The following is an 18,343-nucleotide window of genomic DNA, read 5'->3' as shown; positions in this document are numbered from 1 at the left end:
AGCCCTTCAACATGCCCTATGTACAGCCACTCCCGTGACAATGTTTCTTTGCCAATGTCAATTTTAAAAACAGATCCATTTTTATGTGTTTCACTGTCCAAATATCACACAGTCCTGCAACTGCAAACATTAGGTCTGCAACTAAGAATTCTGCAACTAGGCCTGCAACTCTTTGGTCTGCAGCTCTAAAAATCAGTCTTTGCCCAAAATGCTCTGTGCAGTCTGCTTCTTGCATTCATCATTGACTTGAATTGTCTGTGCAACTTGACCTTTCCCACAGGTTTTCCAGGCATGCTGTGTGTTAGCTTCCTAAACTTTTTTGCTGATTTGACTCTCATACAATTCCCTTTCCAGTGCCTCAAAGCTTCCATCCACAGATTTATTCCTTGTACAAGGATGATGGTTCAGGTTTGAGAGGAACTTCAAATCTCTGTCCCTACCACAGGCACCTACAAAGTTTAACGTGCAATTTTCCTTTTCTCTGCAGTAGGATCTCTTGTGCAGGACACCTGATAAGGATGTGTATCTCAGCACAGTTGGGAAAACCTCATAACTCAAACTCTCTGATGATTTCACTGACATTTCCAACACAGAAATGTCATATGAAATCCACGTACAGAACAGTATCTAAAACCTCTGTCACAATCTTCCCAACAGTGGACTTGTCAGCACTGGTGTGCTATTATGGGAGACAACCTTGAATTAAAATACATATAATACCACATTGCCTGTGAAGAGTGGTGTGTGAACAAGTCAAAACATCATCACCACAGCAACGCCCCCAGCCAATCAGGAACAGACCAGCAAAGCCTAGAGATATAATCCCACCAATCACGAGGGAACGACATTGTGGAACAACCCACGAATCTGTAAAACCTCAAACTGCAAAAAAGCTGGAGGAGGATTAACTGACTGCTTCTCAGCCCTCCTGATGCAAGATGTTGTAGTGGAGCTCCCACACCTGTGCCAGAAAACTGCAACATGCGAATACTCTCAGGTCATATGCTTTTAGCACACAGATAGTAAGAACAGGCCGACAGGTACTAACTCAGTATTGTCATGTGTTAAATGTACAAATGTTTATAGCTTTGCAATTATTGCCATATTTGAAAGTATCTTACATAAGTGTTTATAGTGTGCGTGTCTTGATTTCTACTTCCAGAGATCAAATCTTAGCTGATCTAATCAGATGGTCTGAGCCATTTCGTCAAACTATACCATTAGAGCTACGGACTGTTAAGGATTCACAATAGACAAACACCAGAAAGTGATGACGATGCATAGCTCCAAGCTTAATAGGTGGATATACTGGCTTTCTAGCTCTTGGCTGTCTTTGTTGCTGAATTACCACCATTTTTCCACTCTTCACTCTTGATTCATTAGAGGAAGATGATAAGCAAGAAGCAGCAGGAGCCCCAAAGTACAAGATTTATATCAAGTGTTCAGTCCCAAAGATGAAAAGGCTGAGATCTCTCAGAACAATGATACGTTCAAAAAAATGTCTCTTCCAGTTGCTGATCCTGCTCCTGCTGCTCCCTGATCCATGCAGCATGTACTTCCCCTGCATGTTAAGAATGAGGGGCGGGAGGGATTAGGATGTGCCTTAAGGGCATGCCCTTAGGCAGAAAATACAATGCTGACATCAAGTTCTGGAATCGGATCAGACACAATCATGTATCTGATCAGCCCTGCACATCCTAAATGCTTCTGTTCCTTCTTGTCCTTTTACTACAATAGCTGTGTTGCAACTTAAATGCATTGTGTTATGTGCCAGGCGCAATGCAGTCACACACCAAAGAAATGTAAAGGTACTTAATTTCCATACCATCCTGTGGAATGACACAAGGTGGTATTTCTGAGCTGAAAAACAATCAACGCAGCAATTCTGAGAGAAGAAAACTTCAGAGGGGGTCAAAGAGAAAGTAAAGTGCATAATTAAAAGCAGGACCTAAGACTGTCAGGACTGCTTTTTGCTTGCAACTACATTTGGCCTCTTCCACCCTGACTGGACAAAGACCCCAACAGAAGTAAAATCTGGTTGTTTTGCCAGAACACAGCAGGGCTTTGAAAGAATTCTGAGGAGATCTTTGGTGGGATTAGTGGAATAATTTAATAGGCGGTCATGTTAGTAGGTAGAGAACAAAAAGACATTTGCATTTCAGACTACCTGTATGGTTTGGGAATAGTGGAGGAAGAAAAGTAAGCCTGAAGAAGCCTGAAGCTATTCTGCACTGAGGAAAAAGCCCTGACAGAAAGTGGATGAAAGAGATGAAGTTAAGGGAGTAAGATTCTGAAAAAACATACAAAAACATTCATTTCACTTCCAGGTTAATGCAATATTGTTTAGTGAACACGAGTAAGCAGTTGATTTTTCTCATTTAAATTGTGGAATCATGGAATCAGAATAATTCAGGTTGGAAGGGACCTTAGGAGGTCATTCCAACCTCCTGCTCAAAGCAAGGTCCACTATGAGGCCAGACTGCGTTGCTCAGGGCTTTATTCAACTGGGTCCTAAAAACCTCCAAGAACAGACATCCCACAACCTCCTTGGATACCTTTTCCATTGTTTGATTGTCCTTATGGGGAAAAAGCTTCTCCTTATATCCAGCCCAAACTTCTAGTTTCAATTTATGCTCATTGCATCTCATTCTCCTACAGCACCACCAGAAGAGCCTGGCTCCATCTTTTTGATCAGCTCCTCATAAGCACTGGCAGGTTGCTATTAGGTTTCCCCTGGAGTCACCTCTTTTCCAGGGGAAACAAGCCCAGTTCCCTCAGCCCCCCCCCAGGACAAATGCTTCAACTCCCTGAACATTTTGATGGCTCTCTGCTGAACTTTTTCCAGTTTATCATTATCATCCTTGTATTTGAGGTATCCAAAGCCAGATGCAGATGTGGTCTAAGGAATGCTGAGTCCCTTAATCTCCCGGGTATGCTGTTAATACAGCCCAGGAGACTGTTGGCACTGTTTGCTGCCAGGGCACACCGCTGGTTTATGTTCAGCTTCTTGCCCCAGGCTCCCCAAGTCGTGCTCAGCAGTGCTGCTCCCCAGCCAGTCAGTCCCAGTCTCTATCACTGGGTGTTCAAAATTATAGAGCAATGTAGGTCAGACCTCTGGAGGTCATCCAGTCCAACTTTCTTTCTCAAAAGCAGGGCTAACCTCAAGGTTAGATGAAGCGGCATCCATCATCTAAACCTGAAACCCACAAATGACATATACAAAACAATCCACAGGAAGTTTTAAATTCTATTTCTAAAGAAATCTTTAAAACATCATTATTATTATTTTTTTTCCAAGTACATCATAACCAATAAAAGCTGGCACTATAAAAAGGTAAAGAAACGACAGCAGCTGCAAAAATAATGGAAGCACTCAAAAATAATTATTCGATAATGGCAAGGACAGGGAAAGTGAAGGATTTTAGTGAAATGTGTATTAGAATGAATACCAGACCCAGGCTCACTTCAGTTGCATTGGGAAGCAAATGCAAATTTAAGACAGCTTTTGAGGCACAACCATGAAAATAAGGAAAATCTTCAGGACAGATAAAAATGATGGCCTGGAAGTGAGCAGAACAACAATGATCATCCAGACTCCTCTCCCAGGCTCAGTCTATTTTCATACTGAAACTGCTCACACCTCTCAAAGCTCTGAAAAGACTATCCAAGACAATCAGTGCAACAGACTACTCCAACAGCAGCAGGCTGGGAGACAGGCAGGAGATGCAGAGATGAGCAGCCTCTTTCCCCACAGCAGAACTCGGCAGTGGGATCTTTGCAAAGCACAGAAATTGGATGTCCGTGTCACTAATCCCCACATGCGCCCACCTCCTATCTCTGCCTTGACTGAGGCTCTGGTGAGGGGCTGCCCCATTCACTAGCTTGCTCATCTTCTTACAGCTTTTTCTCTCCCTAATGGAGGCACAGAAGATACCTACTAATCCTTCCTTTTGTCCCCCAAGCTACCTGCCATGTGCCCCTGGGAGAATCTCAGCTCTGCTCACATACTGGGGGTGGCAGACAGCAGGGTCCAGTGCACTGCCAGACACGTGTTCATGATTACATTAGCAGACAAAGGAAGAGATGGGAAGTGGGGAATGTGGAAAGGGGAGAACAGCTCGGAAGAAGCAAAGGAAAATCAAAGGGCAGCTCTGGGACCACCCCTCTGGAAACTTAGTTCTCTCTAAGCGAGAAAACCAGTTCATCCTCATTGGGGGTCTGCACATGTCATGCTGCTGATGACTCAGATCATGCCCTCAGAACCAAGTGTCCCACAGGTGGCAGGAGAAGCAGCAGGAAGCAGCAGCTCACCCACCCTGCCTGGTAAAGGCAGCCACCCACCACTCTGACTGCAGTGCCAAACAGAAGAATCGCAAAAAACAGTGAAAGCCTCGCAACCCTGTCACTGAGTGTAACCTGTATAAAACCACCCACTTACACAAAGATCTTCACTACATCTGCCCAGATCCAGCTGATGAGATGAATCCCACATGAAGCAGTGAATAAAAGTTATGTAGACTTTGCTACATTACTGTCGCTTGAGTTTACTCTTTGGAACTGTAATGGGACAGGGATGCCCAGGTACTTTGTTTCTTTGTCAAGGTTACAGCTGCTGAGGTTTGATGAACTTCTGCACCTGGTGGCTCAATCTGGTCATAACTCATTGAAAGCAGTCATTTGGCAAGGCTGCGGTCACACATTCTGATTGCGAGCAACAATCCATGCGACAAGCCAAGGAACAATGGGCCAACGCATCTGTATGGTGCAGTCAACAACTCAAGTGCTCTTGAAAACAATATATTGTAAGAATTCCTGGTTCTGCATTCAGAGATCTCTGCCTGGAGATCAAGCTCAGGGACATCCAAAGAAAAACCTGAGCCTCACCAACTCCCAAGACCCTCAAAGACTGGGTGGCTGTAGATCAACATGCATGTTATGGACAAGGACAGCAGAATAACCACAGGCTGTGATCCAATGATCCCGACGTGTAACCTCTGATCTCCTGATCACAGGATGCATCTGTTGTCATCACGCTAAGATGTTTATAAGCTATTTACATTTTGCATTTTGTATATTTTAATTCATGTTTAAAGACAAGAAAGTTCCTTATAACATTTCCCCAAGAAACTGCCTGTTTAAATTGAGACTGTTGTAAACTGTTTCACCCACAAAAGCTTGAAAAGCTCAGACAGCTCAAGACAGCCCCATCCCTCATAAACAAAATCCAGTTTACAGTGGAACACACCCTGCAAAGGTAGAACATTTAATATATCAAATGCAAAGAATAAAATGACGTAGGACATGGTTTGCTCAGCACAAGGACAGCAGAAATTTATATTTAATTTTTCAAAAGTATTTTAAATATGGCTCTTATATTGCAAAGCACTTTAGCTTCTTAAGGCAGAAACTAAAAATGCATTATCACAAAAGCAAACCTACATCTTAGGACCTTAATGAAACAAGACCATTAAAAATTATCTAACTATCTGCTAATTCAAAGACTCATCAAATAAAGTAAAAGAAATGAAGCATTTCCCATGCTTGTAGGGAACTTCAAAAGCAAAAGTTCTTTTCCATTCTCGTGGAGAATCAGAGCTGCATTTCCCTCAGCAGCAAGCAGAAAAGGCACTTCCAAGTGGTCTCTAGTACAGTGCCATAAGATCTGCTAGTGAACATGTAGGGCTACCACTAGAAACATAATTCAGCATTTAAGTTTGGCATTCCCTATCATAAGTAGCCTTTTTTACCACCCAGCTTATTTTTTCACCAACCTAAACTTAAGATATGTCTGATTTTAGATCCTTTCCAATGCAAAGCAAATGAAGTTTTTCAGTTGTTAAAAGGGAAAAAAATTACTTCTACCAATCTACTTTTGTTTTGATCTTTCATCCAGTCTACTTGGATGATACTGTAGTGTGGAAAGAAATTACATAGGAATCTGAATCTTACAACAGAAAACTGAGACTGAGTTTTAGAAACTACTTAAGTTACTTACAGTAACAAGAACAGAAATATTTATATATTATCATTGGTACTGTATATTTCTGGTTACTAGAGTATTTTTAAAATTCAGATCTAAATGTAGCATACTGGCTCTGCGAAGCAGCTGTAAAAGGACAAATACACAGGTTTTTCTCTATGAAAAAGCAATGTATCTTTTAAGTATCTTCTGTTTCATATTTCATTCTCAACTAAAAATAAATGAAAGATAACCTATACCACACAAAAGGTCTGGTAATACTTATGTATCTGCTACCACCTGCTGACAAACAGTATTACTGACTGTATCCTAGTCAATCTTAAAGAAGCAACTCCTATTTCCCTATAAGAAAGTTTCCACTGCTGCTACAGTGGCTGACAGTAAAAGCTACATGAATGTTTTAATATAGTATGTTGTAGCCATAATAAGCCAATAATTTCCTATCCACCCAGCTTGTCTGCATCACAGATTGACCACTGACCAGCATATTCCGCTCATAAAGCAGCTACTGTATCCTTCATTCACTGAAGCCCGTCAGCTATTGCAGATGGTTACTGTAGTCAATAACTGAGCAATTACAAGAAACTGATTCCTCATTTACAAAAATCCAAACCCATTTGATTTGTTACATTAGCCATAAGACTTTCTAAATGACAAGTCAGTTTCTTCTGGTCTTATTTCCCAATCTACAATGTGGAATCAAAACATCTTTTTTCCCCCAGTCTTAAAATTAAGAGCAGAATGGTAGTAGGAATGACCAACTTTGCATCACTGTACTTAATTTTACAATGCTTTAAGTAAAAGCCTCGATTGGCCTCCAGATATTATTGTTGTTGAGAAAAACACTACCAAAAACCTAAAGCAAAACAGAGAAACACATCCTCCGTCTTAGGTATCTCACACTAAATTGCAGAAGTGTGACCGTGAAAAGAGACTAGTTCACAGTGGTGATCTGTATTTGGCTATATGGTAGACTAAATGAAAAAAGTATTTGTAATATTTACTTATACATGCACTTCCAAACATTTTGGAAAAAAGCCAAAGCTTCACATGTGATAAGCTGAAGTGTCAGAAAAAATGATTTCATGAAAGCAGAATGTGGAGCTCTATATCACAGTATTGTTTGTTCGACAAAGCTAATCCTATTAAGATTCATGAAGTCTCCTGGCTTAGTTGATAGGAAACTGAGTTTGAAATCTCTCTTTAAGTGATAGGTCTTTAAGAGTGGTCAGTTCTTCCAGACCTACATGCATTTAGCAAAAGGAGTTATAAATTAGAGGTTTAACCTTTTAAATGTTTTATTCACTTTCCATTGTACAGTAATATTTTTTTTTTTTCCAAATGAAAAGTATTTCTCACTTGACTTAAGTTCCTGCCTGGAGTGCTCAGCTGGGGTTTTTTGTCAGAAATTTCCAGCTGGGCTTAAAACTCCCTTTTTGCTGCACTTCCATCGCTAAAGCAGCTGAAGCCGGACAGCGAGTGTTGCCGAGAGAAGACCAAAAAGCCACCACCAATGCTGGGCCACCAATCCAAAGCGCCCTGAATGCCTTCACACCTGCCTGACTCCACTGAGCCGATCATGACAAAAGATACTCTCCCACTAGCTTCCTAACTTCAGTAGCAAATGCTTAAAACATAACTAGAGCTCCTTGCCCCTTTTCTGAAAAGCCTTTTGAGGAACGCAATTTCAGTCACAGAACCAGGAGAGGGTTCTGACTTGGTGCTACCCACCGGAGAGGCAGCCACTGGGGTGTAGAGAGCTACCTTTGCTCGTCCTCCCAAATATGGGACCAGCCACCGTCCTTTCCCCCTCTGAGGGGACGAGGGCAGCCCTGGAAGTGCCACCCGGGCGAGATAAAGAGTGTCTCTCCCCTCCATGGCCCTAGAGGGAGAGACGAAGCTCTCCATGCTGCCCAACCCCTTCAGGCTACCGCCGCGGGGCAGGGAACTGGCGGCCGCCGAAGTCTCGCGAGAAGCCGCCCAACGGCCGCCGCGGCGGCCGTTGGGCGGCTTCTCGCGAGACTTCGGCGGCCGCCAGCCGCGGCGTTGCCGCCGCCATGGAGCAGACGCTAAGCAGCCCACCGGGGCTGTCCGCCATCCTGGCGGTAAGGAGGGAGCTGGGGCCGGGCTGGCTGCTCGCCCGGGGAGAGGGGAGGAGGTACCGGCCACCAGTGTGGGCGGGGGGTAGGAGAAGCCCTCGCTGAGGATGCTCGCTCCTTCCCCAGCTTGGTACGGGGCGGGCTGTTGAGCGCGGTTCGTGACTGAAATCGGTTGTCGTTTCGGTGCGGGAGAAGGAAGGCTGCTAGCTCTAGCTGCCTGGTGACGCTCCTCCTGCCATAGCCTAATCTGTTTTTATTTTGTCCGTAGAAGACGGACTGGTCCGAGCCCTGGCTGGTGGGGCTGGCGGTTTTCCACGTCCTCTGCTTCCTCCTAACGTGCATCTCTTTCCAGCACTACCGGGTGCAAATAGGGCACTTCCTCTGCATGGGTGAGTAGTGTATTCATGCTTCCGTGAACTGGCATTCGGGTGATAAAGGGCATGTGCATTGTTTAAGCTGCTAATACTGTCAAATAGCTTCTTTTGGTCTCTTAATGATAACTGTTTTCTTCATGTACTTGCACAGCGCACGGTTTTACACTTTGCAGCAGATAAAGTGCATGCAAAGTAGTATTCCTCTTGTAGTATGCGTGTGTCTATACGTGATAAACTGTTATAGAAGCTGCTGTGACCTATAAATATGTATTTATTTAGTTTCCAAGAGTGTATGAAGTAGTGACTTAAAACTCTGGCCTTAGTGAGGATCTGGGATAAGTAAGGTTTCTGCATGGTAAATGCTGTGTGTATCACAGCTTTCCAAGAAATTGTTGCTGTGCTGGAGAAGCAGAAAAGAAATCGGCTGAGAGCCAGCAGTTGCTTTCTACTCTGCCTTATTCTAATGCTGCAGTTCAGTGAATATGGTCAGCTTTCAGCTGGATTCATTTCTGGAGCAGGTTCACCGTATGCCCCACTGACAGCTGTGATAATGGCATGAGGAAGAGCAAGACTGGTTTGGTATATTGCAGTAACAGCTTGTGTTTTCTCAGGGTTTATCAGACTTCAGCCTGAGAATCCACGGTGGCCTTGCCTAGCCAAAGCTGCGTCTTTGTGGCTCACTGGCTGAAGATCAGGTAGCTTTGCAGAGGGTATTTGGTTTAATTAAGATGGCATGGATTTGGGTTAGATTTAGCAGCCAGCCCGGCCCCAGCTCCCTCCTTACCGCCAGGATGGCGGACAGCCCCGGTGGGCTGCTTAGCGTCTGCTCCATGGCTGCTGGGTTAGAACCAGTACCTTGGTTCTAGCCATGGGTTGGATTTTCTGGTGAGTTGGGTTTTTTTTACACAGTACCTCAGTTTTGTCATTCTTGCAGGGTAGTGGAGGAAGAATGAGCAATTGAAAGAGATTTGCAGGCAAAAAGCCACTTGAAGACTGTTGACTTTTTAAAATACCATTTAGTGAACTAGTCAAGTTGGGAGAGGAATTATAGCTTCCTCAAAACTGCAAATAACTCAGCTAAAGCTAAGGTTTCAATAACATTAAGTACTCCCAAAAAGAAATCTAGAAACCTTAGTAATTTTTATACATCCACTTGTAACTGCAGAGTTTAAAATGATCTACAGAGGGCAAAATAACAATGCCCTGTTTATGACACATTAGGTTTGAAAGTTCCCTGTAAGAATACAGGCTTTTCTTTCTTAAATTTAACATTAGACATTCAGAATTTCCAATGACGTGCTGTTTACTTTAGACTCTTTATCTGAAGTATTCCCAGTGTTACTAACACTAGTTTGAATGCCCAAGGTCTAACTGCATTGGAAAATGCAGTGGAACTGATCATTGCTGGCTTTTTAACCCAGATATGATGTAAACTTGCTGTTAACAAGAAGAGTGCATAAAAATATCCATATTGAGTCCAAGCCTTGTTTGTACCTGAAAAACTGAACCACTTTTGATATGTCCGCAGTATAAATACTTTTGTATTGTAGATAGTCAGAAATAACTGAGGAAATTATGAAATTATCACATTGGTTTACCTTGGCACTTGAGCAGCTATAGGTATGTTTATACCGTGCAGTACCAAGCAGAGATAATCCAGATGATGGCAAAACAAGATAGCACTCCTTCATATCACCAGACTAGTTGTTTAGTTGCCTTGTGCAGGTCATCTTTAGGCACTGGATCTGTTTTTCTTGCTTTGTTTTTTGTGGAAAATGATACAAGGACAAACTTAAAATTTTGTAGTTGTATTGCTTTTCTGTTAAACATGTGATTGCACTGAATTTTCTTACTGTCTTGATGGCTTCATATTGCATGTAATTGTTGAGTAAGAATATGCTAGTTTTAACCTGATTGCAGCGGACTACTCTGCTATACACATATTCAAACAAAGTATAAGTGTGTGTGTGTGTATATATATATATATACACACACACTTACATATAATTAGTACCCTAACTTCAGATAGTATTGTTAGATATAGCAGTGTGACACCATAACATCTAAAATGATAACTTAATTCCATATCAGTTTTGAGGAGTGCTGGCATTTCCTTTTACAGACATGACTTAGAAGCGGTCACCAAGAAGATTGTTGGAAAAAATACTGATTTTTCTTTTTTTTTTTTTTTTAATTCATTTGTATGCTGAGCTCTTTCTGTAAGCTTGGATGAGTAGGATTTTATGTTTGCTTGTTTGTAATATTGTGGGTATGTTTTGCGATCACTTTATACTTCTTACTAACTATATGGGACATTTAAATCAGAATTGGTTTTATGCTGTTAAATATTAAATGTGTAATTTGATCTTCTGAAGATCAAGGAATTCTAATGTCTGGTATGTATACATCTTTAGTATACGTGGCAGAACTGATGGCAGTTTATTTTTAAAGAAATGCTGAATCTTGTCTTTTTCTTTTGTTATACAGTGGGCTTAGTGTACTGCGCTGAATATATAAATGAATTAGCAGCCATGAATTGGAGGTAAATGTTTTCACTTTAATTTTTGCATTTAAATTAATGTACTTCTAAAAATATTCTTTTTTTCATATTATTGCCAGAAAACATTAATTTCAAGAGAGTCACTCATGCCTCATCAGTAGAATGTGATGGCAGAGGGTCTGTTGCATTGATTAATATAAAACTTTTTAACAAAACCATACAGTACAATATAGTTATCACTTAGCTTATAAGAAAAGATAATTTTTAATAGCTAGGACGTATTTATTGTACTGCTTAAAATCTATGTTTATATGGATGGTTGTAAACTAGTCAGAGAACTAAGAGTAAAGCAGAGTACAATGGTTAAGGGGAAAAGGATGTGAGCTTTGGGGTTTTTTTGTTTTGTTTTTGTTGGGTTTTCTTTGGTAGCTATTCATGTTTAATAAGCTGAAGTTAAGCACCGCTTCTCAAAAATATCACTACTATTTTATATGCTTACTTGTATAGATAAAAAGCATTAACATTTGTCTGTTTTACTAAGCCTGTGTACCAGAATTAAACCGATGGATTATTTTTATAAGCACTGAACTAACTTTTCCCTTATGTAACTGGAAATTATGTGTTTAACACCACTTTATGCAGGCATCTAATTGTAAGTCTTTATGTTTCACTTTAGGCATACACGACCTAAATTACAGCTTTGCTACATTTATTATTTCTGTTATCTTTTCTAATAGAGTAAGCAAAATACCTAAGAAAGTCATTTCAGACACTTCCAGATAAGCGTGATTTCTGATGCACAAATATATGTACTATTGTAGTCACATTAGTAAGTTACTTAATCTATGGTTGTTTTATTTAGGTTTTGCGCAGTAAAACTTTAAAGAAAAGAAAGACCGGTATTGTAATAAATATTCATAACTGATGAGATGTTGACTGTCTGTTCTGACTTAATACAGTAGAATACCGGCCTGTGCTTGGGGATCCCAAGAAGTAGGATAATCTGTACGATGTCCATGTTGAATAGTTAGTGTGAAGGTCTAATGTTATGTGAACTACACTGAATAAAGCTTCCTCTTTTATTTTTCTTTATTTTATTTCTTTCAGGCTATTTTCTAAATACCAATACTTTGATTCAAGAGGAATGTTTATTTCACTTGTATTTTCAGCGCCACTGCTGGTGAATACTATTATAATTGTGGTATGTATGTATTCATTTATATCAATGCTTTCATTAAATTGATAAGTAAATGTATGTGGATTAGTCAAATTTAATAATTTACTTACTTTTCAGGTCACCTGGGTTTACAGAACTTTGAATGTAATGACTGAACTGAAGACACTACAGCAGAGAATGAAAGCAGAAAAAGAGAAAAAGAAGTGAAAGTGCCTAACACTTTTTTTTTTTTTTTAATTGTAATAATACTTGTCCAGGTAATCAGTCCTTCTGTATGTTTATCCAGAAACAGCAGTGTTTTTGTGTCTGATGTCAAGAGGACTTTGCAACCTGTGGCTGTGGACAATGAGGTGAAAGCAGGTATCGACAATATATTTGAATTGACTGAGAAACCCAGTCTTAACAGGTCTTTGTGCCCTTCAGTGTAAGATAGTTTTCCCCCATGACCAAGGCTATTAGTATTGGTGAGACACAATCTTCCAGTCTGTTTCCATTTGCCTATGTATTTTTTAACTATGTCTTAACTGTGTGTTTATTAAGTATCCAGTCTTCTGCTGCTTAAGCCAATTGGAGCAGTGTTGTGAATTCCAGTAAATGAGGGATTGTATTCAGAATACCTCAGGAATCTATGCTTCTGTGAAGCATTTCACTTCTTTATAAATCAAGTTTCATACTTCCTATGTGTATTGTGTGCCAGTAGCGTTTTATAAATAAAATTATCCACTGTATCTATAATGGAGTTAATTTGTATTAATTTTTAATCGGATTTTTTCTTTCTTTTTTCTCATAAAAATTCCCAGTTTGGTAAAATCTTGTACTTAATTTGTGTAAGTAATTCAAAACGATCTCTGCATTTTTTTCAATTTACATTTCATGGTTTTAATGCCGCTAGATAAATATCTTTTCTTAAAACTGGATGAAATTTTGATAGTTTTTGCTTATTTGTAGAACAGAAAGGAAGGAGAGAAACTTTACAATGTTCTATGCAATTTTGTTCCTTTTTTTTTTAATGCTTTTTGTAATAAATAACTGAAAATGAAAAATTAACTCTGGTAAAAATGAAGAAGACTTCAGTTTTGCTCAGAGTAACCTGTTTTTATTGGATTAAGGGGATTGGGGGGGGGGGGTGTGAACACAATGGAAGGCTGTCCATACATATTTAGTAAAAGTTGTATCTGGAAGCAGTTAAACCTTTGTGTGAAGACCTAACCTTCTGTCTAAAATAGATGCCATTTAAGACATAGGAAAGATGATCTACAAAATTGAACTTAGACTAATGTGAAGAACAGTTGAGTACAAAAACGCAGAATGCTAGTAACTTTTTAAGTTAAGTAAGTATTTGTGAAATTAATTTTAAATACTTGAATAGTCTTCACAACAGTGGAAATATGGACCTGAGGGAGATAAGCAGATGCATATCCATACACAGTTTGCGAGTCTCCTAGTTAGGGAGAGAGTGAAACTCTTTCTGGAGGCCTTCACGGCATTGTGGAAGGGCAGTGTGGTGTTAGTCTGAGATCTATTTCTTTACCTTTCCCATGGATTAACTTTGCATGGCTCTCCTCATTGCTCTATCAAGAATTACAGACAGCTAGGCTACTTTATATTAGCAAACTAAATAGATGCAGGCTTGCTATGTTGTCCCATAATTGTCCATTCTGTGGCAACTCTTGATGCAGTGTTGCATAGTGTCAACTGTTACTTCTCCATTAAAACATCTCTAGTGGTCTGGTAGACAGCACGTGCCTTTCGGGGAACAGTCTCTGTTTTGAAGGAGTGAATAGAATCTATCCAAATGGCTGCAAGATAGGCTGTGGCACCTGTCTTCAGGACCAAGGAACAGGCCTCTGATTTTATATAGATAGATGTAGTCCTCGCAGGCTGGTTTGGAAAAGTTCAGCTTTGCTCTTACGATTTGTTGGGGAGAGGTATGCAATTTTTCATACGTGGCCCTAAGCATGACCGCACAAATGTTGTGTTCCTGACTTTCCTCTTCTGAACTGTTCTGCAACAATATCAATGCACGATTGTTTTAGTATCACACACTTAAAGCTGTAGTACCTCGTCATACTGAGATACCACCCGTTGTCAGTAGCCTTTGGCTTCACAGCATGCATGAATTTGATTCACAGTAAATGAGGTGGTTCAGAGCAGCTAAGCACCAAGTCTCTTGCAGTGGAAAACAATGTGCCTTATTTAGTACATCCAAGGCAAACTTTCCCAAAATGGTTCAGTATTTTGTCTTTCTTGTGCATGAGGTTGGAAAAAAATGAAAATTCCCTCTTCTGTAAGTATGTGAAACTGGTGAGATACAGCAGTTAGAACTGTCCTTTCTAGCATAACATAGACAAGATAACAGAAATTACTTTTTCTGCATTGCCCAATTTTGTATTACTCTTGCTTGGCACAAGATTTATTAGAGAAATTCTCTCTACCTTTGGGGATCCTGAGTGAAATAAAAGAATCTTGTGCTTGCTTAAATTCTCTTTCCTCTTCCTCTCAGTGTAGTTGACCTTTCAGGCAGTATTTCATTTTGTGTTGTGTTACCAGAGTAATTTTGCCCTTTAACATAAGATCCCAGGGCATTGCAGCCCTCTAACAAAGTTGAAGAACGCAGAACCGTAGGGTGTGAGTGGCAGGCACTTTATTTCTAATTAGCAAGTAAAAATCCATTTGAGCTGTATATTATCTGTTGATTTCTGATACCACTGATGTAATGCGATAGCTAGGAGGTGGATAATACTTGGTTTAGAAAGTATCAACGTGGTGGGTTTTTTTTCTCTTCTAAAAGTATTGCTGAGTGAAAGTATAAACAGCTCCAAATTCCAAAACTATATCAGTATTTTTTTGAAGGACGAACATCTCAAAATGTACACTTCAAAATTGTAAGCTTGGTGTTTTCAAACCTTCCCTGACTACTGAAACTATAATAAGTAAATGTAACAGTTATATAAGATAAATTTTCACAAACACAAAAATGTGATTTCCATATATATGTTTGTCAGAAAAATATTCCCATTTTCTACATTTCAGAAAGACTCAAACTTTTATCTGAGTTGTCCTCTAGCTAACCCTGCCTAAGAAACACTAAGTTTAAGAGCTAAGTTAAAAAAAAAAAAAAAAAAAAAAAAGAAGGTGTCTTTGACCATAAGAGAAACCCTCAGAATTCAGTAAAGCGTGGCTTTTCTTCATTATGTGCCTGGATTTATGAAGTGATAGTGCAATAACTTAATGTAAGGGCCTACTTGCTGACAAACCAAAATAATTACATCATGAATTTAGAGACTGTTTTGCCTACTTAGAATCTTGTATGTATAAGTGAATGAGAGCCAAATGTTTAAGGCTGGTGGAATACTTTTGCTTTTAATTGGGAGACCTGAGTTTAGGTTGCTTGCAAAAGAGCCTGTTTATTTCAGTTTGGAACGTGCATACAGAAAAGCTGGTAACTGCTCAGTTGGATCGTTTGGAGAGTAAGACAAGACAGAGGTGATTTGTTACTGGTTCTGTATAACTTGCAGGCAGTGACTCAAATCTTCAGCCTCCCTTAACATGTCTTTCCACAACAGCACATGGTGTCAGCCAGCGTGGAAAAACATTAAAAGGGAGAAAGTAATATTAACCTAGCAACTTTACCATAGTAGAAAGTAGTTTTGTTGCATATAGATCTGTGAAAAGATAGATTAGCAGAATTTAGTTGGCAAACTTCCTGGAGTTTGAAGTTGGCCTTGTTCCCTGTGGAAAAGTAATAAGAGATGAGATGAGTTTCCAAGAATGAGAACCTAGAATTCTCTTTTTCCACATCCACTGAAATGCCATATCCTCAACTTGGAGTGTATTTTCACCTCTTTTTGGTCCAATGAGTCTCATTATTCTAGACAAAATGGAACAGATCCAATAAGGGAATTTGAATGTTTGTTCCTCAGGAGTATTTGCTAGCTTAGTAGATATGTGTTTTGGATATCCCCATCTCCCATTAAAAAAACCTATCTCCCAAAGGCACGGAAGGACAGTAAATTGAGGTCTCCTGCATCCTTGTGTGTATTCTAAATAAAGAACTGTAAAGGACAGTCTTACTACTTTTCATCAGCTGGGTCTTAAAAGAAGGGATCTACTCCAGAAAAGCTATGTTAGATGGTGACCTGCTGTGGCTGTGAATCCTAAATGGAGGAAGAGTCTATGTAGAACGGCTTTGTGGATTTCGAGAATCATAAGCTTAAATCTTGAACTCTTGTTTTTTATAGGAACTGGGAATGTAAGGAAAAAGAGGAGTAGTGATTCTTTGTGTGAACAAGACAGAAGAGAAGACAGCTGTAATGTAGGGAATGTTCTATTTTTTTAAATACAGCTAAACATTTTTGCTTACTTTTATTGTAAGCTTGATTAAAAATTAGAAGCAAAATGTAATTTTTCACTGTAGATGAACACACCACTTTTATAATTAATATATTAAAGTATGTTTCTCTGTTTAGGAAATCCACATATTGTGTATATTTGTCTATTTAAATGTTTTTAATATTTTAAAGTATGTTTTAAATATTTTAATGTGTTTCAACAAAATACAAGTGTTGGTGTTTTTCTGTGCATCAGGGGACGAGATCGTAACAGTTAACCAAACTCGCCACTGGATGTCACTATCTCACATGCAAAAGCTGACTCAAAGCTTTCCTTTTTAGCCAGTTCTGTAGAGCTTTTCACCATAGCTTCATAAATACTTTCTGCAGCATTTTGGAATGGCCAGGAAGGCTTGGACTGTAGCCTCTGAAAGCATAAATTATTATGTGAGCTCCAAGATACATCTCCAGTCACTTTCAAATGTTTATTGACACTCTTGCTTTTTATGTTAAAAAGTACTTCTTGTAGCAGTGGTGATCTGCATGTATGCTTCCAGAGTCAGGACTGGGGGGGTAGTTTGTATTTTAAAGCTTAATGCGGCAAGGAAATAAGTACCCCGTTTGCTCATACCTACATTTCATATGGAGGAGTCTGTCTTCAACCAATTAAAAACAAGTATAACAATGAAAAATAAAACAATTACATTATTGTGTGAACAGTCTGCAGGAAAGCTTACTGAAGCAGTCTGGTTCATGAACTGACAGAGCTTATGCATGTCTTCTATTTCTTCGTGATTTGCCCTTGCATAAGGCATTGTTACCAAGTCTGTCCTTAGTATGTTACGTAGCTAGCAGTTGCTTATAGTCATGATTGAGGTTCTCAGAAGTCACTTCAGACTTTCTCTGCCATCTGGCAAACGGTACTTAGCAGTGTTCAGAGGCTTTATGACTTCATTTTAGAAGTCGTAGATGCAGAGTTCTCCACTTGATGTTCCCGTTTTGTACCAGGTTTTGAGCCTGGTTTTATTTATCCTTGGAATTCATCTGAGTTCTGTTCCTACACACTACCTCTTTAAGAATATAGACTTTCAGTTTGAATGGACTTCGGTCCCCTTCCTGTGATTTACATGCATGCACATACGCATAACGACTCTGCAAAGATTAGGCAATTACAACCCCGCATGCTTGTGAAATGCCAGCCTCGTAACTCAAAACTGATGTGCTTTATGAACGTCTGTTTTGTAATCTTCTTCTCACCAGTTCCTCCAAATTGCGGCCATACTTATACCACTGTTTTGCTGCAGAACTAGAATAGTGTTGTACTGAATAGGAAGTATCTCAGAGGACTCAAAAGGAAGGCCTCTACATTTCCTGTACTTGTTTTTATTGTTTCATATAAATATGAACTGTAGGAACCTTTCTCATATAGTTTCACAGGCATAATGAAACCAGGAGAAGAGCTGTAACTGTAATATGTTACACTGCTACAAGCACTGACTTTAAGTGGTCCCACTGAAATCGTGGTCCTGTTTTCTTTGGCACTGTCCAGAGTTAGAACCAGTTGAAACCAACGTCAGGATCAAATGTGTTGCCTCTTTCATCTGAAAATGTTATAATAACTAGCAAGGCATTCAGCAGAACTGATTGAAAAAAGGCACATTTCTCAAAATGGACAAGTTCCAAGTGTCATTTATAACACGCTTGTTAATCCAGCCCTGAATCAAAGAAATACAATCTTGTATACCTTTCCTCCCTTCTGATCCAGCAAAAACCTGTGAAAAAGGGTTTGCACAGTGACCTGAGGGGAGGCAGAATGAATTTTAGCTGGGCAAAGAGGTATCTAGGCTAGGACCCTTCACTGAAATCATATTTATCTCTCAGT

At 39.7% G+C, this 18,343-nt stretch overlaps 1 protein-coding gene across 2 annotated transcripts; it reads left to right on the top strand.

Moving 5' to 3' along the window:
• Positions 1-8,031: 8,031 nt before the first annotated feature.
• On the top strand, positions 8,032-16,599 carry TMEM18 (transmembrane protein 18). Of its 2 annotated transcripts, XR_007766214.1 has the most exons (6): positions 8,035-8,085; positions 8,348-8,468; positions 10,941-10,995; positions 12,061-12,154; positions 12,248-12,490; positions 16,372-16,599. XR_007766214.1 is itself a non-coding variant. In XM_050894259.1 (5 exons), exons 1-5 carry the CDS (start codon positions 8,038-8,040, stop codon positions 12,335-12,337), a joined length of 408 nt encoding a protein of 135 aa, XP_050750216.1. In that variant the 5' UTR covers positions 8,032-8,037; the 3' UTR covers positions 12,338-13,168. The 2 variants fall into 2 exon arrangements, 1 of the variants encoding a protein (XP_050750216.1); XM_050894259.1 differs by lacking the exon at positions 16,372-16,599 and having other exon boundaries at positions 8,032-8,085; positions 12,248-13,168.
• The last annotated feature ends 1,744 nt before the right edge of the window (positions 16,600-18,343 follow it).

The sequence above is a fragment of the Gymnogyps californianus genome, chromosome 3 (genome assembly GCF_018139145.2).
Source record: "Gymnogyps californianus isolate 813 chromosome 3, ASM1813914v2, whole genome shotgun sequence".
Taxonomy (NCBI): domain Eukaryota; kingdom Metazoa; phylum Chordata; class Aves; order Accipitriformes; family Cathartidae; genus Gymnogyps; species Gymnogyps californianus.
Note: the sequence above shows the minus strand (reverse complement) of the source record. Positions and strands in the feature narration are given on the sequence as shown.

What these genes read in the sequence shown, in the direction of transcription:
- TMEM18 (XM_050894259.1), top strand. Translation starts at nt 8,038, where the DNA reads ATGGAGCAGACGCTAAGCAGCCCACCGGGGCTGTCCGCCATCCTGGCG. An exon ending in AGGGCACTTCCTCTGCATGG is followed by an intron (nt 8,469 to 10,940) that starts GTGAGTAGTGTA and finishes TTTGTTATACAG; the next exon opens with TGGGCTTAGTGTACTGCGCT. An exon ending in TGAATACTATTATAATTGTG is followed by an intron (nt 12,155 to 12,247) that starts GTATGTATGTAT and finishes CTTACTTTTCAG; the next exon opens with GTCACCTGGGTTTACAGAAC.